This window comes from Mustelus asterias, chromosome 18 (assembly GCF_964213995.1).
Source record: "Mustelus asterias chromosome 18, sMusAst1.hap1.1, whole genome shotgun sequence".
NCBI classification, from domain to species: domain Eukaryota; kingdom Metazoa; phylum Chordata; class Chondrichthyes; order Carcharhiniformes; family Triakidae; genus Mustelus; species Mustelus asterias.
In genome coordinates, this window is record NC_135818.1 from 54,319,128 (window position 1) to 54,338,125 (window position 18,998).

The following is an 18,998-nucleotide window of genomic DNA, read 5'->3' on the forward strand; positions in this document are numbered from 1 at the left end:
AGGTGGGGTCTTACTTTCCTACTTATTACTGTGATCACCTCAATGGCTCCTGGGTGGCACCTATCACAAGCACAAATGAAGGGGTTTCAGCAGCAGAAGAACCAGCATGGAGATTCAAGCCTCGATCGGGCCCTGGATATGGGAACTTCTCATGGTTTGTTGGACTCCGCTGGTGCATTGAGCAATTTCATGCTTTCAAGGGAGCCGAGAGAGCCGGGTTAGATAGCTTTTGCAGCACAGCGGACTGGGAGACTCAAGTGGAGGCCATTTCGCGGGCTCCCCACTGGGTGCCACGGCCATCGCAAGCTTCTGGCAGTCGGAGTTCCGGCGCCGTCAACTCCGTGCCGATTTCCGGTGCGGAGCTGAATAAATTATGGTAATCCTCATTTACATACAATTTGAATCCCATTAGCAGGGACCAAAATCTCTGGGCCCGCTAGAGTCTGTCCCCACCCCCCGGCCAGGTGGGTTTCACTCCAGCGGGGTTTACTATAGCACCCCGCTAGCATGGAGCTGGCGGCCCAAACCTGCTGGGAGTGAAGGGGGGGCCATCAAGGCCCCCCCAGATGGTCGGGGGTAAGAGAGGGTACTCTCCCAAGCATTGTACAGCTTCTTCTTATACAACTCGGGGCTTCTCGGCCTTTTGGCTAAGATCAAGTGTAGTATGGATAGGATGCTGCGCTTGGTTGAGGTCATTAGGTTACATTTAAGCTTCATTTGAAGCAATTTTTAAAAGCGGCATCTCGGCCTTTTGGCTAAGATGCAAATGAGATCAAGCCTTGGAGGAGGTGAGTCTGCACCTACTCCAATCAGCTTGGCTCATGTAGATCAGGCCCAAGACAGGTGAGGCCCTGCCTTGTCAGCTTGGATCGGAAATGTCTCAACTTGTTGAGACTCTGAATTGGACTTGATTTGATTGAATTGGAAAAGCATTAAAAAAAAACTTGGGACTTGTATTTAGAGTGAGGCATGAAAGTTAAAAACCACTTTGCTAATTAAAGTGTCCTGAGAAGTGATATGGAAAGTTGCCCCAGTTTATTGCCCTCTATTTAGTATTTGGTAGGGGCATACCAGAGAAGCTTCCGAGTGCCCCGATAGCACAATCATTTAGCCTTTCTCTGGTCAATATCAGTTTCAGTATTTCTGGTGGCCTCAGTAAAAAATGAAGTGAAACATGAGGTATGAAAATGAAAGCTATTTGTACTATATTGTACAATTAATCCTCTGACCCTCCTTCAAAAAAATCCTCAACGGTTATGGTGGAGCTCGGATACTTAGGGTGGGATTTTATGGCCTCACCTCGGGCGAGACCGGAAACTCCCGCCAGAGTTCAATAGAGATTTCTGCTGTCAGACCCTCACCCGCTCCGATTCCATGGCGGGCGAGGTGGTAGAGTTCCAGCCTTAGTGTCTGTGTGGTGTTTGCACATTCTCTCCATGTCTGCGTGGGTTTCCTCCCACTGTCCAAAGACGTGCGGGTTAGGTGGATTGGCCATGCTAAAATTGCCCCTTAGTGTCCAAAGATGTGTAGGTTAGGGGGATTAGCAGGGTGAGGTTCTCTATCGGAGAGTCAGTGCAGACTCGATGGGCCGAGTGGCCTCCTTCTGCACTGTAGGCAATCTATGATTATCAAATTCAATCTTAAAAATGTGGCGTCTATCAAATCAGATGAAATGGAATTGTTTCAGAGATATGAACCTGCGATATTTTAATCCCTATTTCCATTTATAAATCTGCTTTCTCTTTTGTTTAACTCGTAATCATCAAAAATTCAATAAATCCATTTTCAAGATGTTTAGGACAGCTTGGTTCATCTCAGGCGATAAATCTCTAGCTTTAGTGCTGCAGAGCACCACCTAGTGGAGATGAATATATTAATACTATTCTGTATTTCACTGCAATTTGACTTTGGAAACATGTGATACATTAAAATGATGGTAACTCTGACATAAAACAAGTATTTTTAACTAAAGAAACAAACCAGATGTGCTTGAATAGAATATTTATCAATGAATAACTAGTTTAAATTGGACGTGCAAGTCTATTGTTAAAACTACAACTCATTCAATCCGGTAAAATTAAATCTACTTTTCATTTAGACAGCATATAGTACACTTTTAATTCAAGGTTGTCTAATTCAAATTATTAGATAGCTCATGTGCGATAGGACAGCAGTTTTAATTTGCTGGTTTATTTATATTGCCTCTTTTCTCATCCCCACACAACTACTGTGGGAGGTTCCCACAGGCCTGGTCTTTGACCCACTTTTCCCTCTTCTATAGCGCTATTCTGGATGCTATCAGCTGCAAATATTGAATCATAGAATCCCTACAGTGCAGAAGGAAGCCATTCGGCCCATTGAGCCTCCACTGACAACAATCCCATCCAGGCCCTATCCTCACGTATTTACCCTGCTAACCCCCCTGACACTAAGAGGCTAAATTTAGCATGGCCAATCCTAATAACATGCTCATGTTTGGGGTGTGGGAGGAAATCGGAGCACCCAAAGGGAACCCACACTTGTACGAGTTTGGTGGAAGGGGTATTTAGTCAGGTGGGTGGGTGGTGACCTCGCCATCATCCTGTCTCCACCTGTTAGGCCTTTGGTAGGAAGGCCTACACTGATGTGTTTATTTGTAGGTTCCCAGAGTTTCCCTTGTCGAAAGCCACTTAGTGCCTGATCAAGGGACCTGGTGAGGGGTGGTGATTGGAATGCTGAAAGCCACCCCCAAACCCTTGCTGTGGCACCTCATTGTCACCTGGTCCTGTGACCCCTCCCCAAACCCATGATCCCGTTCCTACCATCACACACCCTGTACTTGGATCCATAGAATCCCTACAGTGCAGATGGAGGCCATTTGGCCCATTTAGTCTGCACCAACCACAATCCCACCCAGGCCCTATTCCTGTAACCCCACACATTTACCCTGCTAATCCCCCTGACACTAAGGGGCAATTTAGCATAGCCAATCAACCTAACCCGGACATCTTTGGACTGTTGGCGTAAACTGAAGCACCCGGAGGAAACCCACGCAGACATAGGGAGAACATGCAAACTCCACACAGACAGTAACCCGAGGCCAGAATTGAACCCAGGTTCCTGGCGCGGTGAGGCAACAGTGCTAACCACTGTGCCTTCCGCCTTAACCCAAGGCCTCAGTGGGTGTAGTGCCAGCAGTTGCATACGATACATGATGGGCCTATTTGAAAAGAAGTGATACAGGGATCTCACCAGCGCCAAGATCCCTTTTGCCTCCACAAACCATGGAGTCTCTAACCTTTAACAACCCAACTCCCTCTCCAGCTATTGTCTCAGTATAAACCAGATCGTGTACGACTAAAACATCCTATTAATCCTGAGCTGCCCAGCTCATTCTCCTCTCTGTCATGAAGACTGTCTGGGTTCCAACCCATTTTCTTCAATCATCTTCCACTGAACCTCCAGACTCAGCCTAGCTGCCATTCAACCCCCATTCTGTCAAACCGAAGGTCTGTCATCCATACTCAATCCGGCAATAAATTCCATTCAAGCCCATCACGCCAGTCCTTGGCCACATTGTTCCCTAATACTCCAGCACCTCAAATTTAAAATTCTCAATGTTGTATTTAAATTGTTCCTTCCCAATCTCCAAACTCCTTGAGCCTTACAATCTTGCTTTTCCTCTGCCTATTGTCCACCTCCCTACCCACCCCCACTTTACTCCACCATTGGTAGCTGAATCTTGCTGTCATTTCCAGCTGGCCCATTACTGGCTTTTATTGCTCAAGTTATTTAATGCTGAATCAAATCCACAACAGGCAAAGTTGATGGAGCTTTGGTGCTAGCATGAGTATTTTCCTACTTTGAGGCCCTGGGGCCTTATTAAACTACCACTGATGGTTGCCAACTTAACCATAGAATCCCTACAGTGCAGAAGGAGGCCATTCAGCCCTTTGAGTCTGCACCGACTCTCCGAAAAAACGTCTTACCCAGCCCCCCCACCCCTATCCCCATAATCCTGCACATTCTCCATGGTTAGTCCACCTCACCCACACATCTTTGGACACTAAAAGGGCAATTTAGCATGGCCAATCCACCTAACCTGCACATCTTTGGAGTGTGGGAGGAAACTGGAACATACAGAGGAGACCCACGCAGAGAAAACCCCAGACAAAGAGCCACCCAAGACCAGAATCAAACCCGGGTCCCTGGTGCTGCAAGACAGCCGTGCTAACCACTGTGCCACCCCAGGATTCTCCTGGAGTCTCCAGGAATTAAAGATCAAATCCACAGGATACTGCTGATAAAAGATCGGCACATTAAAGATGGTTAAATCTCATAAACTAGCTCCAATCTTCTTACATTCAAACCTTTCACAAGATTAGCCTTAGATTGTACTTTGCTTCCTGGTCACAGTAATCAGACGTACAAGCAAGTTTAGCATTGTCATTGTACGCTAGTTTTGACCTTCAGGTAAACTTTTCTGTTTGAACATCAGTTAATTTCCCTCATGTAATGGATCTACTTGTTTCGATACGGGAGAACTGGCCTGGGCCATTTTGTCCATGTCCTCAATAATTAGCAATTGTTAAATAGTAACATACTGCAGTTTCGTAAGTGATAATAGTTATCTTTACAAATGAAATAAAGTGTGAAGTTCACTGTTTCCCTTTCTGTGGACCTTGACTCAATGGCAGCTCTTTAACCTCTGAGTCACCAGATTGTACATTCAAGTCTGATTCCAGAGACCTGTGCACACAATCTCCACTTGCTGCAGGAGACATTAAATAAATAGCCTGGTGGATATTAAAACAATTCCAGGACTATGGGATTCCTCCTGTTTTTATCATCACTATTTGTCTCTCAACAAACACCATTGAAGTTAATGATCTGACATTTATCTCATTACCATTTATGGGGATCGACTGCTATTTTTGCCCACATCATCAGAGTGACTACACTTTAAAAGTATTAATTGGTGTTATTATCTTTGGGACGTCATGCAGGTTTGAAAAGTACTACAGAAATACAAATGTTATCTTCCTAAAGTTTCAAAGTTTATTTATTAGTCACAAGAAGGATGTGGAAGCGCTGGAAAGAGTGCAGAGATTTACCAGGATGCTGCCTGGTTTGGAGGGTAGGTCTTATGAGGAAAGGTTGAGGGAGTTAGGGCTGTTCTCTCTGGAGCAGAGGAGGCTGAGGGGAGACTTAATAGAGGTTTATAAAATGATGAAGGGGATAGATAGAGTGAACGTTCAAAGACTATTTCCTCGGGTGGATGGAGCTATTACAAGGGGGCATAACTATAGGGTTCATGGTGGGAGATATAGGAAGGATATCAGAGGTAGGTTCTTTACGCAGAGAGTGGTTGGGGTGTGGAATGGACTGCCTGCAGTGATAGTGGAGTCAGACACTTTAGGAACATTTAAGCAGTTATTGGATAGGCACATGGAGCACACCAGGATGATAGGGAATGGGATAGCTTGATCTTGGTTTCAGATAAAGCTTGGCACAACAACGTGGGCCGAAGGGCCTGTTCTGTGCTGCACTGTTCTATGTAAGTAAGGCTTACATTAACACTGCAATAAAGTTACTGTGAAATTCCCCTAGTGACCACACTTCGGTGCCTGTTCGGGTCAATGCACCTAACCAGCACGTCTTTCAGACCGAGGGGAAAAACCGGAGCACCTGGAGGAAACTCACGCAGACACGGGGAGAATGTGCAAACTCCACAGAGACAGTCACCCAAGCACGAAATCGAACCTGGGTCCCTGGCGCTGTGAGGCAGCAGTGCTACCGTGCCACTAGTGCTTATTGCATTAATGCATATTTATTGATTTCATTGAAGGTTATTAAAAGCTTAGAGATCAATGTTATCCACACTAGTCAAACCAGTTACCTTCATTTCTTCTTTAAAATCCGTGCAAGGAGGATTCATTCAGTGACTGTAACCATATAATACTGCTTTGAGTCACAGATACAGTGATTCAAATTATTACCCCTTTCTGAATGCACCGAAAGTTTGTAGAGTCGGATTATGTTGAAAGAAGTATTGTGAGTTTCATTGGATAGACAAACATACAATATATAAATTAATTGCACAGAATAATCTTACCTTTTGATTTTGGTCAATACCCAGTGTAGAAAGGAGTCTCTGACGGGCATGCGATACATTCCAGCTGGATCTTAAGTACACTTTGTTTAAATCTTGAAGGACTTCCCATGCACTTGAAAATTCAGGACTGAAACAGAACAACAACACTAAGAAATACACATAATCATTTTGTACGCTCGTGTGCTTGGTAGTTAAACAGCACAGGGAGCAGAGTATTCGTTCAAACAGACCTCCTCAATTTAATTTGCCGGACAAATATTGATAGAATGCATGGTGATGTTAGGTGTGGAATTCCAACCCAATGAAGGAACAGTATTCTGTATCCAAAAATAGGTCGAAAGATTGGTGCTAAAACATTTGGATTACCGTCCTGTACCGATGTGCAAGATTATCCCCTAACTGACAGCCAAGAAAACTCACTTACAAAGCAGTGCTGACTCCAGTTAATAAGGAATTGGATTCTAGCAAAAAAATAACACTTCAGATAATTAGCACTACCCCACCTCGACCCCTTTGTTTTCATTTCTTTTTATTTTTAACTGTTCTCTACCTTTTTCTTATTGTTATATTTTTCTTTCCCCTAGCTCTTCCCCCCTATTTTAACCCCCATTTCCTCCATTTTCTCACACACACCTGTCACAGTTTACCCTCTGATTTCAGCTTCTCTGCCGTTTGGCCATTCACATCTTTTATTTTCGTAGAAACTGCCATTAGCAGCCTTTTCCCCTGGTTTCTGTGACTGTGACTCATCTTTCATTCCCTCACCCTGCAGTATAAATATCTCCCACTTTCCATGCCTTTTAGCTTTGGCAAAAAGGTCATCTGGACCCGAAACGTCAGCTCTTTTCTCTCCTTGCAGATGCTGCCAGACCTGCTGAGATTTTCCAGCATTTTCTCTTTTGGTTTCAGATTCCAGCATCCGCGGCAATTTGTTTTTGAAAAAAAAAAGCCCTCTTGGAACATAAACTTCTCCCAGCTCCTTGAATATCAGCCTGCTCCTCCTCTGCTCTCAGTCTTTTCTCTCAGGGTGCTTATGCCTGTTTGGTATGGCTTTCTGTCTGTGTCAGCTCTGTCCCCTTCTGTTTCTCTGCAGCTCCTACTCTTGTTTTGCAATGCCAGGAATAAATCTTCATGTCGCCCAATTCCTGGTGGATTTGAACTGTGCCATTCTTGGTGGGTTTGCGGACTGAACTGCAAGCAGTCTCCTTGTGTGGGTTAAATGGAGTCAGGACTGGATTGCTGCTGGATGTAGTAATGTGCTGCTGTAAAACCAAAACCCCTCCGAAGGTTTGTGATAATAGTGCGAGTCAGAAATAAACGCAAGATCTACCACTCGATATTGCAAAACAAGAGTAGGAGCTGCCGAGGCAGCAGAAAGGGACAGGCTCAGAGACAGGGAGACATATAAAAGGATCAGAGGGACACCATGAGAGAAAGGACTGTGAGCAGAGAAAGAGCAGCCTCTATTCTAGGCGCTGGAGAGAACTTGGTGTTCTAAGAGTTTTTGTGAGAATCTAATTCACCATTGATTGAAGTCAGTGCTGCTTTTCAAATGAGTTTTCTTGGCTGTCCATTGGGAGAAATTCTCACACATCCGTGCCTGATGGGAATTCAAATGTTTCAGCACCAACCTGAAACCTATTTTTGGATGTGTAACACCGTTCCTTCGACAGCACTAGGTCAAAGTTCTGGAAAATTCCATAACCCACAGTGGAAGCATCACCACTGTCACTGCACTAATTCTAATAGATGGCCCACCATCACCAGCTCAGGGTCAGACAATAAACTGGATCCTGCCAGCACTGCCCCACAACCACACCAACAAAAGATTTAAAACAAATTAGAACAAAATTGTCTCTGCATATTTTCCACAGAATAATTTACACACAGTTAGAGTTTTGGAACAGAGTGGGTCAGTCTTGGAACAGAGCTGCATTTGTCAATTTATATTTGTTGAACTGGATTAGTAAATAGTTGATCAGATGCTTTGTGGTAAAATGTATTGTTATAGATTAGTTTAATGTGCATTTCAGGCCTAGGGTAGTTTTTCCACTAAATTTGTTCTCATTTGAGTAATTGGATGACCTGCCTTCCAGACAGACAGTACGGCACAGCATTTAACAGTAAAATGTAACTCAGCAACAGCCTGCCTCAGAATAGTAGATTCATAATGAAATAGCTGTGATTTCTGTCACCACTGCGCAGGAGCAGTTCTCATGTTTTATCCTGTTACATCATGACAAGCGACACAGCAGTGGCCAAGGGGGTGGAGGAGGGTGGAGGTGAGAGGGAGGAGATTGGGAGTGGGGAGAAGGAGGAGAGGGATGAGGTGGAGGAGTGCGAGTGGGGGTAAGCAGGAGGAGAGTGGGGGGTGGGGGTGGGGCGGGAGTGCAGGTGAGGAGGCGGAGAGTGAGGGTGAGTAGGAGAGTGAGGGTGAGTAAGGGGGGGGGGGGGGAGGAGAGGAGTTCCGGTCAGGCGGAGAGAGTGTAGGTGAGTAGGGGTGAAGAGGAGGAGGGGGGGAATGAAAACATTTATGACAATCGATGATAGTTTCATGGTTGCAATGACTGAGATGAGCTTTCAATTCTAGACTTTTTCTGCCAATGGATTTTATGGACCTAAACTTGAAAACTTGCAGATTATAGTTTGGACACTTCCAGACCTACAGTTTAATTCAATGTCTATTATTGACAAGAACTGTATCTCGACTGGAGAATTACTGAAGATTTAACTCCAGTTCTTTAATTATCTGTTGATAACAACCTCCAAGCAAATGATTGATCCTTTGCTGACGCTTTGTAATGAGCCAGCAACAGGTAACTAAAGTGTTTCAGTTTAACAATCTAAACTAGCAGCTTTGTATAAATTCCATTCTCATCAAATTGCCAGATGACAGCTTGGATTCCAGCTATGACACAACCTCAGTGTTGCACATTACCTGCCTGGTTTAGTATTGGCCACTCACTTGCCTTCAGCTTGGTAGAAAGAAACTCTACAATTTTCAGAATCTGTTTTAGTCTGCTGGGATATTTGATGTGATTTGATTTATTATTGTCACATGTATTAACATATAGTGAAAAGTATTGTTTCTTGCGCGCTGTACAGACAAAACATACCGTTCATAGAGAAGGAAATGAGAGAGTGCAGTATATAGTGTTACAGTCATAGCTAGAGTGTAGAGAAAGATCAACTTAATGCAAGGTAGGTCCATTCAAAAGTCTGACAGCAGCAGGGAAGAAGCTGTTCTTGAGTCGGTTGGTACGTGACCTCAGACTTTTGTATCTTTTTCCCCGAAGGAAGGAAGGTGGAAGAGAGAATGTCCGGGGTGCGTGGGGTCCTTAATTATGTTGGGTGTTTTGCCGAGGCAGCGGGAAGTGTAGACAGAGTATGTGACTGAGGTAACTGCAGAAGGAGCAACAGATCATAGAACAGTACAGCACTGGAGGAGGATTGGCCCATCAAGTTTCCCATTCAATTGATTAAGACTTCTGAGAAGCTTGTTTGAACGGCATTTTACCCTCATTAGGTAGTCTTTCTGCCTCTTACTTTGTTGTATTGGGTCTTTGTAGTCACTTGAGTCTCATTGACACATTTTGGGTGCACAAAGTTGTCCAGCTGACCAAGATGTTAAAGCATGCTGGATTATACGCTCAAATCCTGCAGTGTGGTTCCGGCTCACAGACTGTAAAATACTGCAGAAAAGGCTCTTTAATCAGAATAGAGCCCGTGGTGTTGGGGGTAGTATATTAGCATGGATAGAGGATTGGTAACTAATAGAAGACAGAGTTGGGATAAGAGGGGTATTTTCAGGATGACAACCTGTAGTTAGTGGAGTGCCACAGGGATCTGTGTTGGGGGCCACAATTATTTATAAGATATGTTAATGACTTGGACGAGGGAAGTGCATACACCATTGTGTGTGACACAAAAATAAGTGCAAAGGCAACTGGTAAGGATGACACTGAGCATCCACAGAAGGATATAGACAGGTTAGATGAGGGGCAAAAACTTGACAATTGGAATATAATTTCGGAAACTGTGAAGTTATGAACTTTGGTAGGAAGAATAAAGATGCTAAATATTATTTAAATGGCGAAAGACTGCAAAAAGCTGCAGCACAGAGGGATTTGGAGGTCCTCGTGCAAAGATCACAAAAAACTGGCTTGCAAGTTCAGCAGGTAATAGGGGAGGCAAATGGAATGGTGGCCTTTACTTCAACGGGAATGGAGTGTAAAAATAGGGAAGTCTTGCTAAAACTATATGAGGCACTAGTTAGACCACACCTGGAATACTGTAGTAGTTCTGCTCCCCTTATCTAAAGAAAGATATACTGGCATTGGAGGCATTTCAGAGAAGGTGCACTAGATTGATCTTGGGTATGGAGGGATTTTCCTATGAAGAGAAGTCGAGAAGATTGAGCCTGAACTCATTGGAGTTTAATAGAATGAGAGGGGACTTTATTGTGACATATAGGATTTTCAATGGGCTTGACAGGGTAGATGCTGAGAGGTTGTTTCCCTTTGTGGGAGAGTTTAGGACCCAAGTGTATAATCTAAGAGTAAGGGGTCGCCCATTTAAGACAGAGATGAGGAAAAATTTCTTCTCTAAAGGAGGGTAGTGAAATTCTTTACTGCAGAGGACTATAGGGGCTGGGTCGTTAAGTATATTCAATGTTGAGACAGACAGATATGTAATCAATCAGGGAATGAAAGTTTATGGGGATATCCTACATCTTATGGTTTTATTAGATTCCGTGGTGAGTATACTGCTAACACTAAGCCAAGCTGATACACAATGAGGCTACAAAGCTTTTGGTTCACAGCTACTCTAACAGAACTTATTTACTATAATGTTCAAATACCTGGTTAATGTCTTTGCTCTATTTGCATCGCTTTCTTCTCCATTTATCTCGAGAAATTTCTCTAGTGTTGGAATGTCTTCAAAGGAATGTTTCGTAGGTTGAGATGGAAAGGAATCCTGAAAAACTTTTTCCAAGAGATTCCTCGTATCAGCCTAAAGGAATTAAGATATTTCAGATGCAAAATCTTTTGATGCTTCACTTTTTCCAAGATCACAAGATAATTACTGATGAGAAAGCCCATTCAGCCCATCTTATTTTTGTGCGCCACGTGACTTGGAGACTAGCATGCTACCAGCTAAGTCACAAAGTTCTGGGCTCAAGCCCCATTCCAGGCCTTCAGCATAAAAGTCTGGGCTGACACTCCAGTGCAGTACTGAGGGAGTGCTGCACTGTCAGAAGTGCCGTCTTTTGGATGAGACTTTAAACCCAAGCCCCACCTGCCAGTTCAGGTGAGTAGAAAAGATCCCCTTGACACTATTTAGAAGAGCAGGGAGTTGTCCTGGCCAACATTTATCCCTCAATCAACATCACAAACAACAGATTAACTGGCCAGTATCACATTACTGTTTGTGGGAGTTTGCTATGTGCAATTGTCTCGTACCAGATCACTTCACAGCCATTTTCTTTGCAGGTTAAAAAGAAAATCATGCTTTGAAAGTCCTTTCTTACAACTTGGACATTAGAGATTAGGCAGCAGCAGAATGGTTCTCCTCTGCATTGCTTCCATCGCTTGATTCTCTATTCTGTGTCCAAGCAACCAGCAATGGTGTGAATATTTGAGGTGTGCCCTGGTCAGAGCACTACACAGTTTGATCACGACAGCGGAAGGATCCGGAGAGGTGGAGGAGAGGTAGAGCCGGGCTTCATCAGTACCTGAGTCAAACCTCTATATGTTGCGACTACCCTCGTCTGGTTCCATTCATACCCATCCAATGGCAAGCAGGAAAATATCTCTAACTTCGCCTCCAGCACCATTACTGATGGAATTCCTCCAGAATCTATTCTCAGCTCTTCCGGATCCACGTGTCTACCCTTGGATATGTGTGCCAACTTCCAAATGCACACTGATGCTCAGCTCTCCCTTCCCATCATCTTTCCTAACCCCTCCGACTGGCAGTGTGCTGTGAGACAGCTTACCTGATATTCAGTCCACAACGAGCCACAGTATCTTTCAGCTGAGCACGAGGAAAACTTCACTCCTGTTGCTGTCAGGCTGAACCAAATTTTTCTCAACCTCAGAATCCCAGTTACGTTTAGCCCCCTATTCAGCCTCAGTGAGCTTTCCAGCCTCTGTCCTATTCAACCTCATGCTGAACTTCAGGCCCCATTCCATAACACTGGCTACCTTCATTCCCCTCTCAGTCAATCTGCTGCTGAAGTCATCATCCACATTTCTGTCACATCCAGACTCAACCAACTCAAGTTTTCCCTTGAATGACCTCCCATCCTCCACTCTCTTTAAACATCAACTCTTCCGAAACCATGCTGCTCAGATTTTGCCTCACCAAAATGTTGCTTGGTGTAATCCTGGCCTTCACTGAACCATAGTTCCCAGTCCTCCAAAGTCTTCCAATTGAAACTTCTCACTTGCCTTTCTGCTTCCCTCTTCTCCTTTCGGACCCCCTTTTCCTTTCACCCAGGTTTTAGTCAGCTCTCCTAAAGGTGACATGCCTGGAATCATTATTTCCATGTTCATGGTGCTATATGCAAGCAAAGATTTGCATTTATATCAGCATAGTAAAACGTTCATATGAAGCAATTTTTAAAAGCGGCATCTCTGCCTTTTGGCTCAGATGCAAATGAGATCAAGCCTTGGAGGAGGAAACCTCCCCCTCCTCCAATCAGCTTGGCTCATGTAGATCAGGCCCAAGACAGGAGTGAAGGCCCTGTCTCGTTAGCTTGGATCGGAAATGTCTCAACTTGTTGAGACTCTGAATTGGACTTGATTTGATTGAATTGGAAAAGTATTTTAAAAAAATGTCCCACATCACTTCATAGATTCGTAGAATCCTACAATGCATAAGGAGCCATTTGGCCCATCGAGTCTGCACCGACAACAATCCCACCCAGGTCCTATCCTCAAAAGCCCACATATTTACCCTGCTAATCCCCCTGACACTAGGGTCAATTTAGCATGGTCAATCAACTTAACCCGCACATCTTTGGACTGTGGGAGGAAACCGGAGCACCCGGAGGAAACCCACGCAGACATGGGGAGAACGTGCAAACTCCACACAGACAGTGACTCAAACCGGGAATCGAACCCGGGTCCCTGGAGCTGAGAGGCAGCAGTGCTAACCACTGTGCCACTCAGGAGCATTAGCAAATCACGTTTGACATCAAAAATATAACTTGCTGTGTTTGTCATATTTTGAGATTTGTGCCAATGTTTCCATTGAAAGGATCTGGATTTGATGAAAGCTGAATGTGTGGATTTTAAACTGAAGGGAGATGAAAAGGGAAAGGGACTCACTGGACCGATTCCTGAGAGAAGGGGATTGTCTCAGGAAGAGGGACTGAGTAAACAAGGTGCTTATTCTCTAGATTTTAGAAGCTGATCTCATTGAAACATATGAAACTGATAAGGGGCTCGAGAGGGTAGATGCCAGGAGAACGTTCCCCCTGGTTGGGGATCCTAGAACAAGGATTCATAGTCTCAGAATAAGGACTCGGCCATTTAGGACTGAGGTGAGGAGAAATATTTTCACACAGAGGTTGAGGGTTTTTGAAGATCTCTATTGCTGACTGTGGATGCTCAGCCATTGAGTATATTCAAGTCAAAGGTTGATAGAGTCTTGAATACTTGGGAAATCAAGGGAAATGAGTATAATGTGAGAAGGTGCAGCTGAGGGAAAAGAGCAGCCATAATATTATTGAATAGAGGACATGCTCAAGGAACCAAATGGCCAATGTCCAAGATTAGAATTTCTTCACAGATACATGTTGGAGAAATAAGGTGATTGGTAAGTTATTAAACCAGGCATTGAAACTGTTACCAAGCACAAACCAGGCGCTGAAACCATTACCTAATCTCAGATGCTTTTAACAAGAAAGCCCTTACAAAGAGCCACCACAAGCAAGATGAGCTGAATGGCCTCCTTCTGTAGTAGAATCTTTACAGCGCAAAAAGAGGTCATTTGGCCCGTCGCATCTGCACCACCAACAATCCCACCTAGGCCCTATCCCCATAACCCCACCTATTTACCCCTCTAACCTATGCATCCCGGGACACTAAGGGGAAATTTATCATGGCCAATGACCTAACCCGCACATCTTTGCATAATTTAAATTTCTTATTCATTAGCAAAGTGATGGAATAAGTCATTAAGAATGATATCAAGTGGCACTTACTCAGCAATACCCAGGGTTAGTTTTGTAAGGACCACACTGCACTATAACATTGATCCAAACTTCCACATAAGACCTGATTTCCAAAAGTGAGTGACTGCCCTATACATCAAGGCAGCATTCAATAGGGGTGTAACCCCAACCTCAGTGTAACTGAAGTCAGTGGGGATCAAGGGGAAAATGTTCCAGTAGCTGGAGTCATATTTGGCACAAAATGAAATGATTGTGGTTCCTAATCATCACCCCGGACAATTTCTTCAGTAAGAAGTCTCACAACACCAGATTAAAGTCCAACAGGTTTATTTGGCAGCGCTAGTTTTCGGAGTCTCAGGCTCCTTCATCAGGTGAGTCACCCAATAAAAGGAGCCCGAGACTCCGAAAGCTAGTGCTGCCAAATAAACCTGTTGGACTTTAACCTGGTGTTGTAAGACTTCTTACTGTGCTTACCCCAGTCCAACACCGGCATCTCCACATCAATTTCTTCAGGCCGATCTATCTTCCACTGCTTCATCAATTACTCCCTTTCAGCAGAAGGTCAGAAATTTACTAAATGATCGTACAGTACAGTACTTGTGATATATAGGAAGATGTAGCTGGTGTGATCAGTAAGTTTGTGGACGACACAAAGATTGTTGGAGTAGCGGATAGTGATGAACATTGTCAGAGAATACAGCAGGATATAGATAGGCTGGAACATTGGGCGGAGAAATGGCAGATGGAATTTAATCCAGATAAAAGCGAAGTGATGCATTTCGGTAGGTCTAATGTAAAGGGGAGCTATACAATAAATGGCAGAACCATCAGGAGTATAGACACACAGGGGGACCTGGGTGTACAAGTCCACAGATCCTTAAAGGTGGCAGCACAGGTGGAGAGGGTGGTGAAGAAGGCATATGGCATGCTTGCCTTTATTGGACGGGGCATAGAATATAAAAGTTGGCATATGATGTTGCAGCTGTATAGAACGATGGTTAGGCCACATTTGCAATACTGCGTCCAGTTTTGGTCGCCACACTACCAGAAGGACGTGGAGGCTTTGGAGAGAGTACAGAGAAGGTTTACCAGGATGTTGCCTGGTATGGAGGGTCTTAGCTATGAGGAGAGATTAGGTAAACTGGGGTTGTTCTCCCTGGAAAGACGGAGGATGAGAGGCGACCTAATAGAGGTGTATAAAATTATGAAGGGCATAGATAGAGTGAACAGTGGGAAGCGTTTTCCCAGGTCGGAGGTGACAAACACAAGGGGTCATGGGTTCAAGGTGAGGGGGGCAAGGTTCAACACAGATGTCAGGGGGACGTAATTTACACAGAGGGTGGTGGGGGCCTGGAATGCACTGCCAAGCAAGGTGATTGAGGCGGACACGCTGGGATCGTTTAAGACTTATCTAGATAACCACATGAACAGACTGGGAAGAGAGGGATACAAACGAATGGTCGAGTTGGGCACATGAGCGGCGCAGGCTTGGAGGGCCGAAGGGCCTGTTCCTGTGCTGTATTGTTCTTTGTACTCTGTTTGCAGTTCATCCCTGTGTGCAGCAAGATCTGGGCAACATCCAGATTTGGGGCATTTAGTGGCATGTGAGATCTGTGCCGCATAAGTGCTAGGCAGTGACCATCCCCATCATCTACGGGGCACATGTTAGGAGTGTGATGGAATGTATTCTGTTGGTCTGATTGGGTCCAGCTGCAACATTATCTACAACAAAGCTCTCAGCTTCATTGACACTCCATTCACAAGCTTAAACATCCTCCCTCCTTCACCCTTAGACTGTGGCTGCAGTACACTTCCTACAATTGCATAAATGTCACTGCCCTTTATTATCACTGGGTCCAAATCCTGGAACTCTATCCTAACAGGATTGTTCGAATAACTTCACGAGTCCAAAAGATGTGCAGGTTAGGTGGATTGGCCATGCTAAGTGCACGGGATTAGGGGATAGTTAAAAAAGTTAAAGTTTATTTATTAGTCACAAGTAGGCTTACATTCACACTGCAATGAAGCTGCTGTGAAAATCCCCTGGTCGCCACACTCTGGCGCCTGTTCGGGTACACTTAGGGAGAATTTAGCATGGCCAAATCACCTAACCAGCACGTCTTTCGACAGTGGGAGGAAACCAGAGCACCGGGAGGGAACCCACGCAGACACAGGGAGAATGTGCAAACTCCACACAGAGAGTGAACTAAGCCGGGAATTGAACCCGGGTCCATGCACTGTGAGGCAGTAGTGCTAACCACTGAACCACCCACCGGGTCGGGGTTGGGCCTGGGTGCGATGCTCTTTTGGAGAGTTGGTGCAGACTCGATAGGCCAAATGGCCTCTTTTTGTACTGTAGGGATTCAATGGTATTGACCTCAATGGTTCAGTAACATGGTACACAACCAACGTTTTTACAAAAGATCTGGCCTTATCTGCGGCACCTATTCCAGAAAATAAATTGAAAAATTATATTTGGAATGTTAAATTAATTTCCACCTTCTAGAATGAGACAGACTTCTGCAAACTGTCTTTCAATTCTGCCACAATGTCCTGCATTGATTTCCATTGCTTCCAGCATTCACATATATACATCACATTGTAGATTTGCCTTGTTTCACATTTGGTTTTTAGAATCCCTAGAATGTGAAAGGAGGCCATTCAGCCCATCAAGTCTACACCGACTCTCCAAAAGAGCATTTTACCCAGGCCCACGCCTCTGCCCTATCCCTGTAAGCCCGGACATTTACCACGGCCAATCCACCTAACCTGCACATCTTTGGGCTGTGGAAATAAACAGAAGCACCTGGAGCAAACCCACACAGACATGGGGGCGAACGTGCAAACTTCACACGGACAGTCACCCAAGACCTGGATCGAACCTGGGTCCACTGGTGCTGTGAGGCAGCAGTGCTAACCACTGTGCCACTTAAAAATTTTTTTTAGGTTCATTCATGCCTCTCAGGATTTCTTTATCTTCCCTATCTTAACTGCTTTCATCGCTACCTATGTAGTTGAAATGATTCTCAATTCCTGCCTCAATTTTACTTATAACCCCCCATCCCCCCCAACACCCTTATTGGTTTAATCGCATTGCATCCCACACCTCCTGTCCCAGTCACACAATAGGAGAGCTGGGGTATTTGCCTGTAGACCTCAGACATATTCCATATTGTCAAAGCTGTCGAGATTGATCAATGGCTATCAATCCAATCTCAACTGCGAGAAAGAGAGTCATATCCAGTGTTGTTTGTGTGTGAATTCACAGGGTCGTGTTTATGGGCATGCTTCCTGGAGAAAGCAGTCAACGTTTCAGTTGATGTTTTAAGTTCTGTGTCAACCAGGATTTAAAATCCACAGGGGCAATGGGCAAATATCCTGCGAAAAAGCAAAGGCTGGGGTGCAAAATATTCAAAGGAAGGTTGCCCACGGTAACCTCCCCAGTGTGGAGCTACCGAATCCGGAAACACCAGTTCACAGTGTGTTTCTGATACAATTTTCAGCCTGGCCACTTGTGGAGCTGCAATAATCCCGGACCATGTTGGGAAGGTGATTGCTGCTTTAAACTTCACTGTGTCTCCCCTCCTGCTCTTTGCACTTTATATCCAAGCCGGTGTTAGACCCTGACCGGAAATCTCTGTAAGAAGTTTAACAACACCAGGGGTCTCTGCCCAGCCCGCGGTTGTACTGTGCTGGTTTATACACTGCTCTCTCCCTGGGCTGTTTGAGAGATTTTCATTTCACAGTGAAATTGCTGAGTGGCGCTTTCCCTCTCCCAGGAAAGCACTGATCTGTAAATAAGTCGGGAGTTGAGTTCTGAACTGCCAGCTCTGATCCTTTTAGCCGACCCATTTTACTTACGCCTGTATTCATAGAATCCCGATGTGGAGATGCCGGCGTTGAACTGGGGTAAACACAGCAAGAAGTCTCACAACACCAGGTTAAAGTCCAACAGGTTTATTTGGTAGCAAAAGCCACTAGCTTTCGGAGCGCTGCCCCTTCGTCAGGTGAGTGTGAGTTCTGTTCACAAACAGGACATATAAAAGACACAAACTCAATTTACAAAATAATGATTGGAATGCGAGTCTTAGAATCCCTAGAATGTGATCCCTTAGAAGACTCGCATTCCAATCATTATTTTGTAAATTGAGTTTGTGTCTTTATATACCCTGTTTGTGAACAGAACTCCCACCCACCCGATGAAGGGGCAGCGCTCCGAAAGCTAGTGGCTTTTGCTACCAAATAAACCTGTTGGACTTTAACCTGGTGTTGTGAGACTTCTTACTGTTCATCGAATCCCCACAGTGCAGAAGGAGGCCATTCAGCCCATCATCGAGTCTGCACCAACAACAATCCCACTCCGTAAACTCGCGTATTTACCCTGCTAATTCCCCTAACACTAAGGGGCAATTTAGCTTGGCCAATCAATCTAACCTGCACTTCTTTCCTACCTGCTTTTGATGTACCTCATGGAAAATATTTGTCTCCCCCAGCAGCAAACAGACCACTGCGAATACAGATCGGTCCTTCCCTGGAAATCCTGACACAAAACCATGCACACAAAAACATACATATCTGAAACTCCCCACTTGCACTGTTACTGCGGTGGGGGAGGGGGAGCAGCGCCTTTAATGATATCTGATGTTAATTTCATCTTCTGTAACCGACAAGGCCCCAGCGACAAACCAGAGTGAGCCATCAGCAGCTCACAGTGAAATAGAA

The 18,998-nt window shown here is 44.7% G+C and overlaps 1 protein-coding gene across 2 annotated transcripts in view; it reads right to left on the minus strand.

Moving 5' to 3' along the window:
• Window positions 1-18,998, minus strand: part of LOC144507166 (uncharacterized) — a 50,832-nt gene that overhangs the window by 16,779 nt on the left and 15,055 nt on the right. For both annotated transcript variants that reach the window (XM_078233994.1, XM_078233995.1), the window contains exons 3-4: window positions 10,956-11,107; window positions 6,095-6,221 (exon numbers count right to left, since the gene is read on the minus strand). In XM_078233994.1, the coding sequence (XP_078090120.1) occupies window positions 6,095-6,221; window positions 10,956-11,107 (279 nt within the window). The remainder of the gene's footprint in view (window positions 1-6,094; window positions 6,222-10,955; window positions 11,108-18,998) is intronic.